The 19545-nt window shown below is 37.7% G+C and overlaps 2 protein-coding genes across 2 annotated transcripts; both read right to left on the bottom strand.

Annotated features, from left to right (window-relative positions):
• Positions 1–1119: 1119 nt before the first annotated feature.
• LOC130571449 (C-type mannose receptor 2-like) lies at positions 1120–2340 on the bottom strand. Its single transcript, XM_057362413.1, has 2 exons — positions 1578–2340; positions 1120–1469 (listed from the first exon to the last, which is right to left on the bottom strand). Exons 1-2 carry the CDS (start codon positions 2338–2340, stop codon positions 1120–1122), a joined length of 1113 nt encoding a protein of 370 aa, XP_057218396.1.
• A 950-nt stretch (positions 2341–3290) lies between these two features.
• mxra8a (matrix-remodelling associated 8a) lies at positions 3291–19545 on the bottom strand. The gene is made up of 10 exons (XM_057362701.1): positions 19379–19545; positions 14635–14661; positions 14100–14402; positions 13622–13723; positions 12796–13254; positions 6690–6851; positions 6370–6427; positions 6196–6269; positions 6038–6112; positions 3291–5852 (listed from the first exon to the last, which is right to left on the bottom strand). Exons 1-10 carry the CDS (start codon positions 19425–19427, stop codon positions 5827–5829), a joined length of 1335 nt encoding a protein of 444 aa, XP_057218684.1. The 5' UTR covers positions 19428–19545; the 3' UTR covers positions 3291–5826.

Below are 19545 nucleotides of genomic sequence, written 5' to 3' on the forward strand. Positions count from 1 at the left end.
TGGTTTCCCGATCCCCCATTCAGAGAGTTTAACCCCATGGTTTCATAAAAGTGCATGTGGTTAATAGTATTATTAAAAGATAAGGGCAGTATAACACAGCTATGCTCATTCTGTTTTTATTTCTAAAATTTCCATGCCAGTTTTTTAAATCTGGAAGTTGACTCCCACTTCCGAGATGGCTAGTGACGGTTGTTATTCAGTCTCACGCTCCACTGAAACAGATTTGACTGCACGCATCAGTTTGCCAACAGATTATTTATCCAGTATTATAGGAGTGACCCACCTGTGACCCTCTTATCAGCTTTTAACCGAGAAAGGCTATTAAGGATATTGATGTCTGTTTAGCTAATCTGTATTTGCAATGGAAATTCTCCTGACCATGTACAGTAGCTCAGTCCATGGATCAATACAAATACTAAATTTGTACTATAATAAAATACAAGTCCCTTCAGATAAAATCTACTAAATGTGTGAATGTCAATACGTACATTTTATCAAACATTACAGTTTCAACTATTCCAAAAGGTTGTTGCAGAATTGCTATCCAGAAAAAAGAAAACAATAACTTTCGCAATTCTTTTGGAGTCTCTTGCATTTTATATCTTCAACCCAAAACTAAGCGTCTTGGTCTTTTGTCAAGTTTCTGCCCAAGGTGTAGATGTTAGCATAGAATGGTCATTGCAGATGTTATATCTGTAGTTTGCACTTTGCAATGGAATGTTCTATTCTCAACAACTCACTCACTTAATCAAGTTCCATCTTTTATTGACATTTCTATCTCCCAATAAACCAAATCTCTTTTAGACATATCCAGATGAAATGTGTAACATGAACATCTAAAACATGATCAGAATGCTAAGTAAAAAGTAAATAAAAAATGAATGCAATTAAATAGCATTTATTTTACAGATATACAAGATTTTTCAACTAAAGGCAAAACATCAGTCTACCCAAAATACTGTTTAGCATATGTTTTATGTAAATAGCCCTACAGATCAACACAGCTTTGCATATATCTAACTTGACAGAGATTAACTTTTGCACACACCTTTTAATAATAAAATGGTAAATGGTTTCCATTTTGATTCTTTGGCTATCTAGAAAAACGAAGAAAACATTTCATTTCTGGAAACAGAGAAACTCCAGTTTTTCCTCACATGATCTGGGCTCCCACTTCCCCGTCGCTACAGCGAGAGCACCACAGCGACGTGTGACATCTGGACACTGTGGCTGTTCACCACCTATCCAGTTCTCATACTGTAAACCATCCCCATACACCCAGAACCAAGAACCTGCCAGAAAACGTAGTCCAGTCCACACATAAACACTCTGAACATCTTCGATTTTCCTCACAGCAACCTCTTGTTCAGCTTCTGATCCCAGACTGGCCAAATCCACATATTTGTGTCTACAGTGATTCAACGCCTCTTCCCATGATTTGTGTTCTGACAGCAGGATCATGGAGCGTACTATGGCCGAACAAAAGAAGGGAAGGTTATCGTGACACTCCATAGCAAACCATTCGCCGTCACGAACAGCTGCACAATATGGTATGGATTCATTGCCAAAATCTTTACCATCAGGTTGCATTCTGTTCCAGTTTCTAACATCTGTACCCCATGCAGCACTCCAAAACCAAGGGTCATTATATAACCCGATCCAAAAGTAATGACTGTCCATATCAGTTTTACAGATTTGAGCCAATAGTGGAGTGATATCTTCTTCGGTTTTCAACATGGCCAGCTTCATGTTCCCCATCTCGCAGTGGCTCTGAGCTTCTTTCCAGGTTTTACTCTCACTGAACAGCTCGTATGTGAGATTACTGTTGATTTGACCAATGCAGACGAATGGGTTCTTCTCAAAGCAAGAGGTGTCATGCCAGAAGCCTTCGCAATCCATCGTTGCACACAAAAAGTTGGTGAACCAGTTGGAGTATGTGAGGAGAGTCTGGTCCACCCATAACCAGTTTTGAGAATCTTTGGATAACCCTATCCAGGCTTCATTCCCTTTGAGCACACCGGTGACATTTCCGTTTTCGTTCGCATTGTGTAAAATAGCCAGGGTTTCTCCGTCACAGGAATTGTTTGCATTAGACCAAGACAATTGTGACTCATCCAAGTCCCACATTGGAAATTTCCCACACACATAGGGTAATTCATTACCACATGACCTGTTGTTCCAAAATCCATCACTTCTTATTGAGGCACAGTCCCCAAGTTTATACCAGTTGAAATAATGGGCCATCGATCCGTCCACCCATTTCCACAATTGCCTTCCCTTGTAAAGTCCAATCCAAGAGAGATTTTTAGCAAAGCCGGTCAAATTCTTCAGATCATTCATTCTTCAGATCATTCTCATTTGTAACTGTGAAGAGATTTCTAAAACGAATTTGGCAATATGTTTGTGCATAATACCATGACAAATTAGTCTCCACATGTATGAATTCCTTTACTGATCCGGGTAAGGTTTGGGCAGATGTATGGAGCAACAGCAGCAGACCCATAAGAAGTCCAAATTTCTTCATGGTCAGAGTCTGAGTGACTCTTCCCAAACCAGATGTCACATTTAGCTCGAGACTTGCATGACATCATCACTAAGGTTTAACCTATTGTGTAAAAAACACAAGGTTATTCAACATTTTGCTAAAGCAAATACCATTCAAATGAAGGAACCATTCAAAACATTCAGTTTTAGTTTTCCTTACATGATCTGAACCCAAATGTCTGTCAGGTCGTAGAATGAAAGAGATGGTGAACACACGTGGCTGTTTTTTCGACACGAGACTGTATCCTTTGTTTAGCACTCAAGCAAATGACATTGACATGAGAGCCAGTCTAGAAACATCTCTTTTCTGTCCATTCAGTGGAGGTCAATGGTCAAAATATCTGCTTTAGTGTTATGAAGGAGAAGGTTTTACAGGTTTGAAATGATAGGTTGAAGGTGGACATACAAAAAATGCAATATCAATTTCAGATTTTCAGATCTGTATTTAGTCACGTACTAGGCCTTCATGTAAAACCCCACCTAATAGAATTTCCATTAGTAAAATGAGTTAAATTTTCGTAAGGACCTTTCCTACTTATTTTACTACTAAAAACATCAACTTGGACTTTTCCTTGTTTAAACCGAATCGAACCGAATTAACTGAAATGAGTTAAAGAAATGAGTGCATACAGTTAAAAGGAGAACATTTAAAAAGTGAATGTAACTGCAGAACTTGTCCAATGTATTGTTCAACGAAAACAATGAAAAAGAAAGTAGTTTCCGTTCTGTGTTGGGTTTTGTGATAATATTCCTAGTAATCTTTTAATAGTAACACATCATTGGATGTTTATTGTGTGCTTTTTTCTACATTTTACTACATTAGTAAATCTGTGGTGTTTTATCATGCAGATTATAATTCAGAGAAAATTCAAAGATTTATTTTATTCTGCTTTAATGAGAAAACATCAGCAGCGGTCTGGAAAATTTGATGATCAATATTAAAAATGGTTAAGGATGATGTTAATTGAGAATCCATTATGTACAGTACCATAATAATGCAGTCTATGGTCTATCCAACATATTTTGTCTTAGCCTGAGAATCATTGTCATACTAAGACAATATTAAAGGAAGACTCCACCCAGAGATTAAAATTCTGTCATCAATTACTCACCCTGTATAAACCTGTATAAGTTTCTTTGTTCTGTTGAACACAAAGAAAGATATTTGGAAAAAACGTTAGCAACTGAAATTTGTGGGACATCGTTGACTACCATAGTAGGTCAAATTAAAATGTACCATAAAATGGTTTGCTTTCCTAAATTCTTCAAAAAATATCTAATTTTGTGTTCAACGGAACAAAAAAAAAACTATGGTAGTCAATGATTTCCCAGAAATGGTTCAGTTTCAACAGAACCAAGAAATGTATACAGGTTTCTAACAACTTGAGGGTGAGTAATCCCTTCATCTCCCAGTTCATTTTTGGGTGGAGTATCCCTTTAAAGAAAATAACAAGAGCAGTTGTCATATTTTCAACATAATGGGCACTAGCTAGGGATACACCGATACCGTTTTTTAAAGACAGAGTACGAGTACCGATATTTCTTTTCTGGTACTCGCTGATACCAATACCTATAATTGATGCCTGTATAATGTACAATAATGTTAATAAACCAGTATCTTACTGGTACATTTTCTTTTTTCTTTTGTTTTTAGGTCTACTTAAATTTAAGTACTGATTTTTAATCAAGTTCTATTTTTTATGATAAGTAGCACAATTTTACTAGCACATTTACTTCAGTTTACTAAAGTAAACAATATACTCTGTGGTCAAATTACACAAAATTTAAGGGGGGTGGTGTGGTAAAATGTGAGTGTATTATAACTTGTTCAAGTCAACCGGACTTTTATTTTGACGGGACGCCGCAAAGAGCGTTTAAATTAAGCGGACTTTTATTTTGACGGATCGCCGCAAATGGTGTTTGTTTATATGTTCGTGGGCTCTCATTAAATCCTTGGTGTTTCGAGTCAGATCCGTGGGCGTGGTTTGTTGGTTTTGACTAAATCCTTGGTGTTTCAAGTGTTACGAAACCTTTACCCTAACCTTACTCTAACCATCTAAACTACCTTTGATTGTTAAAATCGCCTAAAAAACACTGTTGCGTGATGACGTCAGACTCGAAACACCAAGAATTTAGTGAGAGCCGTGTTCGTGTCCTCGTGCAGTGAAACGCTGGCGCTGAAAGCTCCACAAGCACAATGCGTTCAGTACACGCAACCGCACCACTCTGTCATATTTAAACAGTATCTGAATATTTCGTTAACTGTTACGTTAGCTGTTCAGCGCTAATTTCTTGTTAGGAGATGCCTGGATTCCTCGATTCCGTCCGCGTTTTCCGCATTGCGGAAATCATAGGGCTCTATGTATGTCACGTGAGGTATCGGTGTGTCATTACGAGTACATGAGCTTGGTATCGGTATCGGTGCATCCCTAGCACTACCTTTGCTTCCTATACCTTAAAATCGAATAAGGCATAGCTGTACATATTACATAATAACAATGATTTTAAGCAAACTACAGAAACACACGTATGCTGCTTCCATGTATAAAAATAATATACAGAGCTACATAACAACAGTTTTATATGTTCCTTGATGCCGTCGCATCAGTCTATTACAATGGTTTCCTCAAAGCAGACCTGTCTGTTAGCCAAGAGTTGTATGAATACAAGCAAATACATTTACAGTAACTGCTAGAAGTTACAAATAAACAGTGACAAAGGCAGTTCGTCATCAGAAAAGTAAACATGAAGACAGTAACCAAATATTTTTGATAACAAGAGGGTTTTCTTTGATAAAAAAGGAAAGTAGCTTTTTAGTGGTAAAAAGTTAGTAATTAGGTCAAAATATTAAACAATTGATGCATTAATTGAAGTCCAGGATACTGTGGGATGACGTATAACAATAAACAAATGTAAACAAATAGGCAAAATGTACATGAACTAGTATGATTTCATGAAAAGAAAAAACAAAGACCATTTTATTTAAGATTGTATTCAGGACAGGTATTCAAACAGAATTTAGCTTTAATACGTTCTTTTAACCAACTAAAGACATGTAAATGTGATAATCTAGATGAATGTAATGACATCTCATGTCCGAAATTTAGACTCTGTTGTGTATTGCTGTCACTGTTCAAAAGGTGAGTCGCCAAAAAAGGAAAAAGTAAGGAATTGTACAACCATGTTTGTCTATCATTTCTCTCTTGCCAAACTTTCACCCATCGTTGTTCCATTCTCCTTTTTTCAAATCGGCCCCTGGACCAGCCAGAGACAAAGGGCTTCTTATTTCCAAGATGGCTTCTCTATGTCTGCAGAAAAAAATATAGGCGAAAGATAAGTAGAGAAGTAAACAGTTGAGAAGCCAACAACTCCTCAAATAAGCGGCTACATTCACACAGCAGAAAAATAAACAGCAAGTCAAACCTTTAAGTAAGCATAACAGTCAATCCCAAACATTGACAGTATGAATATCCAATGATTCTGAAGAGCCTACCTCTGTCTAGATCAACAGCTTTTGCGGGACACGGTTTGGACATTTCTGCTTCTTTCAGAAGATTGTTCTTGTAGTCTGAGGAGATAGAACAGAAATAGGTCTGTCCAAGCCTTTCACAGGTGCTGTAGCATTATCAAAGGAAATGTGAATAAACTCACCCAACTTTGTTTCTTCCTGGTTCCTTAACTTCATCTCTGGGACACATTCCTTTTTAACACATGATGCTTGGCTCCTACAGTAGTTACAAGACACATAGATAGTTCATGCTTTATGAATGACAGCTATGCTTGAAGGTTCATAGATGAAGCGGTTTAACAGCGGTGGATACTCACACATACTTTACCGTAGGCAGAGTTTGGCTTTCAACTTTCCGTGGATCAAACTCTTGGCCTAAATTTGAACCAAATGCGCCATGAAAGGAAGTATGAGAAAAATAATATCTGAGGACACAATGTCACACATTGCCAACATGTGTTTGAAAGACATTAACATTCTTTCTAAAATGAATGAATTCTGAATTAATGAGCTGAATTTGAAGCCTGTGTACAATGCAATCAATTATATTACATACTGTATTACATAACACAACTATACAGTTTAACCAAAAAATTAAAATGGACGAATAGGGACCAAATGAAGGATTAAAAAATACCTTGTCTTTTTCGGCGACGTGTGAGGAGAATGATACCCAGTATGGAAAGAGCCAGGAGGAGGAGAGTGGCCAGGATGTAGCCCAGCTGTTGCAGGAAGTGATTTCTCTGCTCCGGCAAGATGACATTGATGACATGTGGTGGCACTTCTACCATGTTGGTGTCTACAGCAAAAAGGATCAAAAATATGTATTGAGAAGTTTTGCCTGTGATCTTGATCAGCTGTTGTCATTTTTAGTGGCCACTAGAGGGCTCTCTATTACCGTAAAGCTACTTGGAGGTTTATGGTAATGAGGAATTTGTTTTAGAAGATAAAGTTTTGGTAGAGTTCAGAGTCCTCCATGTTTTGCAGAAAATAACCTCAAAGACATTTAAAAAGAAACAAAAATGAAATGTACTCATCCGGGCTCCTTCCTACATTCACAAACACAATAATGACAAAAAACTGTTGTTGTAACCAAATTAACAAACACCTCCACATTTCTTTCAACAAACTGTATATGATCACCATTAAGAGCTAAAGGTTATATAAATTTCCTGATCAAAATCTTTAAAAAACATTACAACAAACCTTTAATAAAGCTAGTAAAAGCATGAATGCATGGAAATTTATCAGGCATCTTTATGTACCACATCTACAAAATACGTTTTTATTTGTGAGTGTGTGTGCGTGTGTGTTTTTCCTGGAAGTAAAACAGACTTCAAAAAGAAGAGCGGGTGGAAAACAGGGAGGAACGACAGAGAATTGGGGAGGTAGTACGTGCTTAACTGTGAGTGACTTTGCACTTTTGCTGTCATAGGAAAATTCAACACCCCCCCAAAAAGCCAGAGCTGTTACTACATCTACACTGCAGACATTAAAGAGACACACACCCTAACATGACAACAGAAGACAAAATGTGACACGTTTGTTTTGATTCTTACAAAAAATACAGTGAAGTGAAAAAAAAATCTATTCTTATTGTTACTGTAGGAAATTGCTATTAAAAGGCAGTTGAAGGATCAAGGCTTGAGGCTCTGTTTACAGTTGCTGTCCCTGAGGTCAACAACAGCTTCTCTGACAGAACATGCTTATGAATCTGGCGAACCAGATCAGGCATCTGATCTCTGACTGGATTTCATGAGCGGAGGTCTGTTCAGCTTTCATTTATACTGTACGATAAAACTGTTTTATGAGCCGTCTGTAGCAAGACAACAGGACATTGTTTGAATGCAATCTATTAGCACTCTCTTTGTGAGAACAAGTAGCCTACAATCTGCATATTACCTGCTTCAAGTACCCACAAGTAATTGTTAGCTGTAAAATACAGGTTCTGCCCTATAATTTCAATCTCAACCATTTATTGTGCCTGTCTGAACCCATGTGCAAAGAGGAAAGCAGACTAATGTCTCACGGTGGATTACTGTAATCACTGACAGCCGAGAGCATCTAACCTCACTATTCTGGAGACGTCATAAAAAATTTGGACGTGGCTGGTTACTGACTGTGAGTAATGGTGGTTTAGAGGAATATTGTGTTTTTATCACCAATTTCACTTAAAGGAATAGTTCACTTTCAGAATGAAAATTCTGTCATCATTTACTCATCCTGTTGTCATTTTAAACCTGTGTGATTATCTGTATTCTGCAAAACACAAAAGCAGATATTTTGAAAAATGTCGGTAACCAAAAACCATTGGTCCCCATTGACTTCTATTGTATGGACACAAAACCAATGCAAGTCAATGGGGACCAACGGGTTTCTGTTACCAAAATATCTTCTTTTGTGTTCTGCAGAAGAAAGTCATAAAGGTTTGAATTGAAAAGAGGGTGTGTAAATAAAGACAGAATTTTCATTTTGAAGGTGAACTATTCCTTTAAGGAACAATTATATACAAATAATATTTTTCTAAGTGTTGTATGCATATTTTTGGTGTATAGCTTATTCCATTTGTATAATACTTTTTTATTATATATACACAGATTTTACATTTTCGTGTGGGATTCACATGAATATGTTTCACATGTGACCACGTGTTCAATTAATTTGTTTTAATTGTTTTAATATGTGAATTTCATGTGGCTTTTCTAGAAGAGTGATGTAAAGATGGTGTTTTGTTCAGCTTTCGACTTCTCTCACCAGCTCACGTTCATTCCTTTGCCAATTCTTGAGAACTATTTCCTGCTTGTTATAAAATGTCTTCAAGGACAGCCCTGTTCATAAAGCCCCCGAGTTTAACTGGTTTAGTTCCATGCAGGGCTTAAGAATGCAGGACAATTTTGTGCCAAACGCTCTCAAACAAGGGTTCCAGAGGCACAGCGCTGGACAGGCTTGGAGTTAATGGGAACATTGATATATTACAGAAAATGCAACATAAAATGTTGCTACTATATGTGATCTGTCAGATCCTGTCAAATGCTTTGAGTGAGTGATTCACATGATTGATACCAGCTTGTTCAAATCAACTGATTTCTGAACAGAATTCCGAACATTAAGAACTGAAAAAGATGGCTGAGAAAGGGTGGAATGAAGGTTGAAGGGCAAATAAGGGGATGTTGAGGGTGGGCTGACATAAATCTTAAACCCTAAAGTCTCCTCTTATGGCTCGCGGTGTGATGTGGAGCTCTAGCAACAGCTGGCCAGATGCTTCACAGATGAAGCACTTCCCTTTTCCTAGATAAACACCACACTGTACAAAAAGAGACGAAGCAAAAAAACACACAGAATAGCCAAGAAAAGAGAAAACTGTTATGAGAGAGAGAGGCAAAGAAACCAAAAGACGGAAAATGAAAGAAACAGAAGTGGGTAGACGGGAATACGCAAGAGAGCAGACAAAAGTCATGAAAGAAAACAACGAAGGAAGACAGAGAGGGTAAAACTGAGCAGAAAATGAAGTGAAACCACAGAGAGATGAGGCAACTGTAAAGAAATAAAGAGAAAGCTAGCCAATTCACATGACAAATAGTCTGCACATCGTCAAACGACACAAAAACAGCTCAATGAGAGTGTCTTGAGGAAATCTGATGCCTTACCAGAATGTTCACAGCAGGCCAAAACAAACAATCAGCAAATAAAAAGCAGACATCACAAATCAGATCAACACCATTTCAAAGAAAGTTACTGTAAAGCATTTACACTCACTGACAAAATGTCAATAATGGATTCAGCAGTACAGACATTTTTTAGCTTTTTATGTGCTGTGATGTAATCCCACAAGATTCCACACTGAGGTTTGTGCAAAAAACGCAGCATTTCTACACCCTAAAAAATGACTTTCCCACATTCTCTTAGTAGTGGTTATTTCGTGCTTCTATAAAATGATTAAAGGTTATTATCAATCCCCCTCTGACTCAAGCTAAATCTTACTCGTTTCATTTCTTCTTTCACCTCATTTACCTTCTTCTGCCTTATGCAAATATAAATGACTCTCCTCCTCCCCTGTCTGGCTGGCAGAACCTCAAAGGAAAGCATAAGGCTATCAAATGATCTGAGAGATCCCGCTGTAAAAGTGGGAGTGAATAAAATGAAAGGAAAAAGTGTGCATGATGCAAAAGAAGATTTAAAGGAGAACTGCTGCTTATAAATAAGCAATAGGCCTACACGTGGCAAGATTGAGCACAAGATCTTCAGACTTATACTGTTATGATTTAGATCATCATTGTTTGTTTGCACTCATTATGTTTACACTCAGATTACTCCTTTTTCAGTCTTTCTCCTTGGTTTTTCCATCAATTTTGACTATATTTTAAAACAGGAGGGATTCATCATATGGTTGTGGTGAGGTATGGTTTTTGGCTCAATAAATGCCAACAATGTAATGTGAAATTCCTCTGTAAAACAAGATTAAAACACTCATCCTTCCCTATTTCTCTTGTAAATACATTGGCACTTAACAACAACAAAAAGAAACAACATGGATTAGTCTGGATGTTTTTCCTTTTTCTTATATTACTTTTTTCCTTTTTTGTCAAAGAGACTAAAAGCATCATATTAGACACATTGAGAGAATAAACTGCAGACACGATCAGACCATTTTGCAAGACATAAACAACATTAGTCCAGAAGCACTTCCTGTTTTATTTTTTTAATTTATATATATTTACAATAAAATCTTTTTTTCGATTTAGTTCTAAATGTTCTGTTGGTTGTATTTGGTTGTCCCATTTAGTGTTAAAAACTGAAACAGGAAGTGGCTCTGGAACAGTGTTGTTTACTTCTGCAAAATAGTCAAATATAATGTTTGATCATTTGGGATAATCTAGAAAAATCTATTATTTCCATGAAATTGCTTTACACTACCAGTAAAAGGTTTGGATACACATGACCAAATGTGTGTGTTTTTACATAAATGCTTGTGCATAATATTGGTTTTGTATACAAATTATAATTGTCCGTATAAGAATTCCTTTACAAAACTGAATTGCTGTTTTAATTCTTAATAGTTTTAACAAATGAGCCAACAATTGCCCAGCACAGATTTGGTCACATCTTAAATAGTTCACCCAAAAATGAAAATTCTGTCATCATCAGTGTTGGGCAAGTTACTCTGGAAATGTAATTAATCTAAAAAATGTAATCAAGTTACTGGTCTGATTACTTTATTTCAAAAGTAATTAGTAACACTACTCGTTACATTACTAACCCCCACCCCTCAAGAACACAAAATAACCTCTTTAGCCTTCTCAAGACTAAACTTTATTGGGAAGTGCATACTCTACTCTATCTCGTCTTTAATTATTTTAATACATTCTTTCTGCTTATTCCATACTAAAGCCTGTCATAAATAATAATAATAATTAAACTCAGTGACATTTTAACTTAAAACATTTTTTCATATGTTAACTAGTATTTCTAAACCTGCATTCTCCATAATGTAAAAAGTCTCTCCTTAGTTTCTTATAACTTGTATATCTTAACTAGCGCTTCTGCATATTTATATGAAGATTTCTTTGTCATTTAACAAATATAACAGCGTTAGAGCAGCAAAAACTAGTCTGACAAAACATAACATGTTGCTAATAGCAACCTGGCTGGCACTCGACAGTAGAAATTGATTCATTGCTCTCCGTGCCCGGTGATGTTACTTTCTCCAGAAGTTTAACCGTGCTGTACTGCCCTTTCAGGTTGTTTTCGCAGGAGAGAGGGTTTTGGTTACCTCCACATGACCGACAACGCACAACAATGTTCTTGCCTTTGACAGAAATAAACTCAAATATAATGATTGTATTTCCAGCTACAGAACGCATATGTTTCTCTCTCCATGCTGAGTTTGTTTTCGCTGGTAGTACCAAAGATTGTCTTGTGATAGGGAGATGTATGGGTCTGTAATACTTACAATTGGAGCATAAAGGCTAACATCGATCACGAGAGGCACCTCAGCCAATCATATTCGGTGTCTAGTCTCCTTGCCTGGCCGTTACGAGTTTTTAGCTTAAGGTGGCAGGCTTTCCATGGAGTGGCTTTGGTAGTACTTTCCGCGCAGGCGTGTTTCAGTTTGATGACGTCGCGGGTGCGACAGGCAGGCATCCAGACTTTGAAAAAGCTATTTCGCTTTTTACAATTTAAATGATAAAACGATACAACAGCAACGATGTAACGCAGCTGTAACATATAGTTACCTGGGCTTGGAACTATAATATAATTACTATTTTAGGAATTATAACGCGTTAAATTACTCCGTTACCAAAAAGTAATCAAACTACAGTAACGCGTTACTGCCCAACACTGGTCATCATTTACTCACCCTCAAGTTGTTCCAAAACTTTATAAAATCCTTGGTTCTGTTAAACACAAAACAAGATATTTTGAAGAATATGGCACTATTTACATAGTTTTTCTGTACTGTGGTAGTCAATAGTTCCCCAGATTTGTTTGGTCACAAACAAATTCTTCCAAATATCTTTCCTAGTGCTTAGCAGAACAACTAAATTTACACAGGTTTGGAACAACTTGACGTTGAGTAAATAATGACAGAACTTTCATTTTTGGGTGAACAAACCCTTTAATTTCTATTTGTATTATTTCACAATAATGGATTATTCCAGAATGACCTAAGTCCAAAATTTCACTGGTAGCTATCTATCCCCTAGTGGACCATACTACTGTCATATAAGATCATTTTCTCTTACTTTGGTCTTCACTGGGAAGGTATTGAGGTTCATCAGTGGATTCCTCAGGGATGGGAGGGGTTACTGTCAGCTGGAAGATACGTCTCTCATGCAGGCCACAGTAGTGATGGTGGAGATGGCAGGAGTATAGACCCTGATCTAGTGGCTGAATGTCTGAGATGATGAGAGAGAAATCTCCCTGCGAAAATGCGGCGGCCGATATGTTCATCTTACGTTGAACGAACAAAGGTCCGTAATGACGCCTCTCGCCGGAGGCGTACAGGTCGATGAGACGATCGGCGCGGTCATGCCTGACCCCTGGAGGCTGACGGTCCCAGTGCACCACCTGCTGTTGGTCCTCCTGACTGTTGCCTTCAGTCCAGATGGGTCGGCGGTTAACACAGGGGAGGACAACAGTGCTGCCCAACAAAACCACGAACACTGCCTTCTGACCGTCCCAGAACTTCCTCTCCTTACGAGCTGAGATAAAAACAGGGCTGGATTAGTATACAGTACATCTTCTTTGAGATACAAATATAGACACCACTTACAGTACATTATGTATATTTACATACTGTACATACATACTGCAAACACACAAAATTGATGAACCATAAAAATGTAATCTAAAAAGCCTTGATTTATCTTTGTAACACAAAAAATAAAGGCTGGTAAAAGAATGAGAGTCCAAATTTTCTTCTTGTCTTCACATTCCTTCCATTCTTTAACTCGCAGCAAGCTCCTTATTTGGGATGAACTTGACCACTTTGATCATGAGGCAGGGTAAATGCCATAAATAGCCACACAGAAAAAAACTATTCCAGGATATGGAGGTGATTTTACCAACCTGATTTGGTGACATTAAGCTGCACTTTGATGGACTCGTAGAGGTGGCAGTAATGATGATGCAGGTTACAGGAATAGATCCCTTTGTCACTCATAACAACATCTGCACGAAGAACCAAAACATAATGTATTCATTCAAAGGTTCACCCAAAAATACAATTTTTTCATCATTCATGTCATTCCAAACCTATATGACTTACTTTCTTCTGCAGAACACAAAAGAAGATATTGTGAATAACGTTAGTTACCAAACAACACTGCCCCCATTGACTTCCATTGTGTGGACACCACTGAAACATCCCTCAAAACATCTTCTTTTCCACAGAAGAAGAAATAGTCATATGCAGGTTTTGGATGACATAAAAGTGAATATAGGGTGACTTCAACTGTTACTAGGGAGTTGCAATGGTGTTCTGGGTGGACGCTAGACTGTTACTAGGAAGTTGCTATAGTGTAGGTGTTAACTATATGTATTTCACCTTTGATTACTAATGAGAAGTTGCCGTTTATGAAAGCAGTCTTTGGCATGCCAATGCGTCCCTGGTTGTAGCCATTGTAGATGCGCTGGTCCCCGGCAGAAAACATATCTACAACACGTTCCATCGCATGTTCTGGGCCACTACGGAGTAGATCCCAGTGCGCTACACGTTGGCGGTCTTTTAGGCGGTCTTGCGTCCACACCATGCGCTGACTATGACACTGCAGTACCGCCCGAGATCCCTGGGGGGCGCTAATGTTATACATGGCCACCACCACACCACTGCCATCAGTTTGGCCTAGTACTGAAATACAAAACGCCAATCACTCAAACACGCACATTTGTCTAATAATATAGTATACCAAATAAGTATCTGAAAAGCATTTATATGTATACAATTGGCAAATATTTTTATTCAAAACAATTTACAGTGTATTCAAATATTACATTATCAACTCATGCAATACCATTGCATACACTTATTTTAAAATTTAGCTTTATTGTAAAATCTAAGGCAGATAAATTATTGTATTTACCAGGGCTGAAGTGGATCAAAGCCAGAACTGTAACAGATTCAAAGAGAAAAAATAGTTAATATGTAAAGTAAATAAATAACACAAAACAGCACTTAGCAAGAGTCAAGACCCTCTCATAAATCTCTTCTCACTGGGTTAAGGATCAGCGATGTTAGGCACCATGTGGATTTTATAACGGTGTTTTCGGAAATCACTGTTTGGACAATAAGAAAAGAAAACAGAAGCTAGAGCAGCAGAGTTAATCTGACATGTCCGTTAACAGGGCTGAACGTTCAGTGTGTTTTACGGCAAACTGGGCCGTGAATGTACACAGAGGACTCCTAAACACAGACCTGAGGTGTGCAAACAATCATAAACCACTACAGAACTGCATTGTGCATAGACAGACAGACAGACAGACATGTAAATGGTCCTGTTTACATGACAGTTCCATGCCTGCTTTGTTGCAATGTTTGACAGACGTTGAGCTTCTAAGAAATAAACAACTTACTCTTTGTGACTGAAACAGTCCAAATACTGCTCACAAGCTATAAAACACTCCTTTGTAACGTCTAGTTAACTTTAGACTGGGCTTCTTTCAATAAATATTTAATCATTACCTATTACCTATCATTAATATTCAAGACATTACCTGCTATAAACCTGAAATACATTCGAAGTATTATTGAAATAAAGAACAGTTTCTGGCTAAATTTAAATGTTACCTTTCACCTATAATAGAAAACAAAATAAAAGACAACATTTTACATTGATCAGTCATAGAGGCAGATTGATGCCCCCTATATATAGAAAGCAAATAATATATAATACACTTTATACCACGGGGCTGTTGAATGCTTCAATCTGATTGGTTGACAAACGTTCTATGGGTATGCATTAACTTTCAGTAAATGCAAACATATGAAGGTGTTCCAGGTCTGCTGACCGCATTAAAGTTCCATATCACTTCGCCAAGTATAAACAACAGAAAGGCTCAAAAGTGCGCGAATTGTGATCCTGTTGGCTTTCGATAATATCGTAGCCTACAGGCCATCACCGCACACAGCACCCGGCTCTTAATCTGACATTTATAATGTCAAACTTTGCTGTTAATGGAAACGTGTGCAGTTTCGTTTCAATAAACAAAGCATTTCAAAAACACGAAATGCATTTATTGAAATCGAATAACTAAATAGAAAAACAAAATGCATTAACAAACACTGATAGCCTACTGGTTTGTTTTCCTCTTCATGCTGCTTATGATAACAAATGTATTTTGATAGACCTACTCTTTCAAAAGTTTGCGTGATTGCCTGAAGATAGAAACAATACGAGGAATACATCATTTATTATCACTGGCTTTTCTGTCACATTACTGCAAACACGCAGGTGTGCGCGCGGTCTCTCGCTCACACTCACACACACCACGTGGCTTAAGCTTCGGAGTCCGTTCGCTCTAACGGACGCTTGGAATGAGATGCGCAAGAAAGTCCTACCATCAACAGCATTTAAAAGACGATAACCTGACAACCACTGAAATTAAACATTTGAACAATGTCCCGTGGTATAAGCGGAATAATTGACTCCGGTCCGTTCAATTATTCGACAGTTAATGTAACGGCCACGATGCGGAGGGTGTCCATTAACTTTCGAATAATTGAATGGCCCGTCGTCAATTATTCCTTAAATATACATAATTTTTGCACTCAAACAGACAATTCAGATCCTTAAATTATACAGTATTACCTTTAAAACGCTGCACAGAAGTTGTTGCCATTATGACAAAGGGAGTGGTTGGATAATATCAGACCTTCTTACATTCACATGTTTCGAAATACAGGAGAATTATGTCGTTTTTGTTCCACTCACACAAGCCACATGCCTAAAAACACATATTGATTGACGAATGTTGCTTTTTAACTCATCAAAGCCATTTCAAGCACACCTAGCTTCAGAGACAGAGAGCCCGTGTTTTTGCACAGCTGTCTTTAGCAGCTGTGACTACCATTCAAATGACTCAACTACTGGAACAGTAACTGGCCTCAGTCTGTACAAGTAATTCCAAAGAGACCGTTTCTCTGAACGACCCAAACTATAAAGCGAGGCTTCTAGCATAAAAAATGTAAAGTGTACTACTTTTTATCTGGGTTACAATCTCATTATGATATGTTGGGCTGTCTAATGTCATTATAATTTGTGTCAAATGGAAGAAAAGGAAATGCTGTGCAAATGTACAGCAAACCCTGAGGGCAATAGAAAGGCAGTAATAAGCATGTGTTATAAACCACAAACATCAGAGTGAAGGAGAGGGGAGGAGGGAGAGGGTCAAGGCTTTGGAATTTGAGGAGGAAGCAGACTGAAGATCAGCGGCTCATCCGTATACATATATTCTTACTTCGTTCACATACACACACATATTCACACTAACCTGATGAAGGCAAAGCAACACCTGCACACAAGACTGAGGGGTCACAAACCTGTCTCTCTCCTCTATACATGCCTTTCTCAAATGTGTTCATATCAAACCCAATCAAAAGTTGAACATGTTTCTTTCAACGAATTTTGAAATGGGTTTAAAAGAAGAAATGTTTCTACTCTTTTAAAGAACCAGTTTGTTTTAAGCCAGGCCTGTCAGGACATCATTTGTATTATGCCCCAGGTCAAAGACAAAAAACTGAGCCTTACTTCAGTATTTAGGGTACAAAGTTGCAAGCACACTGGCAACAGCTTTTATAAATGGAGTTTGGACACAGTATGTTTTTTCTGACACACATTAATAAAGCAATAAGCCCCAAGAAGCAGTGGGTTACAGTGCATTTTATAACGGCTAAGGGCGTTGTGGCACCACGCGAAGTGGAGTTATTCCATATGCGTAGCAAGGTTTCATAAAATAAAGTAAATAAAGTGATATTTAGGCTATGTAATGCGGTCAGCAGTTATAAATCGGGGTATTTTATAACGGCTTAACTCGGCTCAACCAATCAGAATCAAGGACCAGAACTGACTGTTTTATAATCTGTAATTAAAGACAGAACTCCCAATGGATCTGGCCAACAGATCAATACAATACTGACGATGAGATGAGTAAACCTGAATAATGAAATATATTCTCTCTTTCGGGATAAAACATTGTCTTTCCTGGTTGAGTCGAGTGAATCATCCTGAATCACTCTGTGGTTTTGCTAAAAGTGCAGATCCAGGCCCAATGTGCTAGGGGAATAACCTTGATTCATTCTGTTGTCAGTGCAAGGACCTTCAATATGCTTCCAGTCGCATGATGGGGTACATTTGGTCATTTGTGAAGCATCATTGGATCAGACATATCATTTACTAACATGAGCATTAAATTTAAACACAAGAGCATCAAAGTTGATCATCGTGGATATTCATTACACACCCACCTCCAAAACAACACTGGACTTTCCTCTAAAATTCTCTCTCATGTGATAAAGACATTAGCCTAAAAACATCTGGAATTTGTTACAAAGAATATTCACAAAAAAATCTTCTCATCTCACTTTTGAGCGAGTCCAGAAATATAGTCCCTCTGCTTTCATTTACGTGTCTTGACTTTTGGTGCTTCTGTCATGCAAACTGGTGAGAAGCAGAACCTTACAGCAAAGCAAAGACATCAGCCTTGGACACAGGTTTAAAGGTATCTGCACCAGCTGGATTTAACATTTTAGGCTGTGTCTCAACAGACCAAAATACAAACTGAAAAGCTATTACATGAGATTATAAATCATTTAAACAGAAGTTATGAATTGCACGAGGAGACACAAACATGCAATGTCACACACACACACACACACACGCACGCACACACACACACACACACACGCACACACACACACGCACACATACGCACACAAGACTCATGCTACATGCACACATTAGCAGACTAGGACTAGATCTCTAACGCAGGTGATATTTCACAGGGTAGGTTTATTTCTGAAAGTCAAGTTTCTGTTACAGGGACTTAAAGGGACATACCTTCATCTCTGGCCTAAAAAATAAACTGAATAACATTTAAACCGTGATTGCACAGTACAGTTTATCTTTCGTGAATTGTTGTCGCAGTGAAACTCAACTTTAAAGGGACAGTTCATCAAAAATAGAAATGAAATCTGTCATCATTTACTTACCCTTAAGATGTTCCAAATCTGTATAAATGTCTTTGTTTTGATGAACCCAGAGAAAGATATTTGGAGGAACGCAGTTCTTGGTCACCCTTGACTGCCATAGTAGGAAAAATTACAAAGGTAGTGAAAAGAACTGTTTGCTTTCCTACATTCTTCAAAATATCTTCTTTTGTGTTCAACAGAAGAAATGTATAAACCATTTTTCCTGGTAGTCAATGGTGGCCAAGAACTGTTTGGTACCAAGCATTTTCCCAAATATCTTTCTCTGTGTTCATCAGAACAAAGAAATGTATACAGATTTGGAACAACTTCAGGGTGAGTAAATAATCACAGAATTTTCATTTTTTGGTGAACTGTTCCTTTAACCTGGAATTGACTATATGTAGGCTACTGAATTAATTAGTATTTCAGTACTTTACCGTCTAATAAATAAACACACATTCGCTTTTATGCATTTCGTGCAAATTTGTACATTTTATATTTGTACACTGTAACTCTATGTATACAATATAAAGATACGCAATATAAATATATAAAACAAGAGCACTTAAAGAGAATAACTGATGGCTAAGCAATTAAGTAGTTGTGATTTTTTTGGATTAACAGGCAAATAAAATACTCACGCTGAAAGCAGAAAAGCGATGGAGCGCACAGTCTCATGTCCGATATCATCTTGAGTTGATCTTACTGAAGGAAAGAAAGTGTCTGGATTCAGCAGACAAACATGTGTCCCAAAGTCGAAGACTTGCTGTTTGTCGGCCAGCGACATCAGCAACGGTCTGCAGCACTA

Source organism: Triplophysa rosa, linkage group LG20, assembly GCF_024868665.1.
Source record: "Triplophysa rosa linkage group LG20, Trosa_1v2, whole genome shotgun sequence".
Lineage (NCBI taxonomy): Eukaryota > Metazoa > Chordata > Actinopteri > Cypriniformes > Nemacheilidae > Triplophysa > Triplophysa rosa.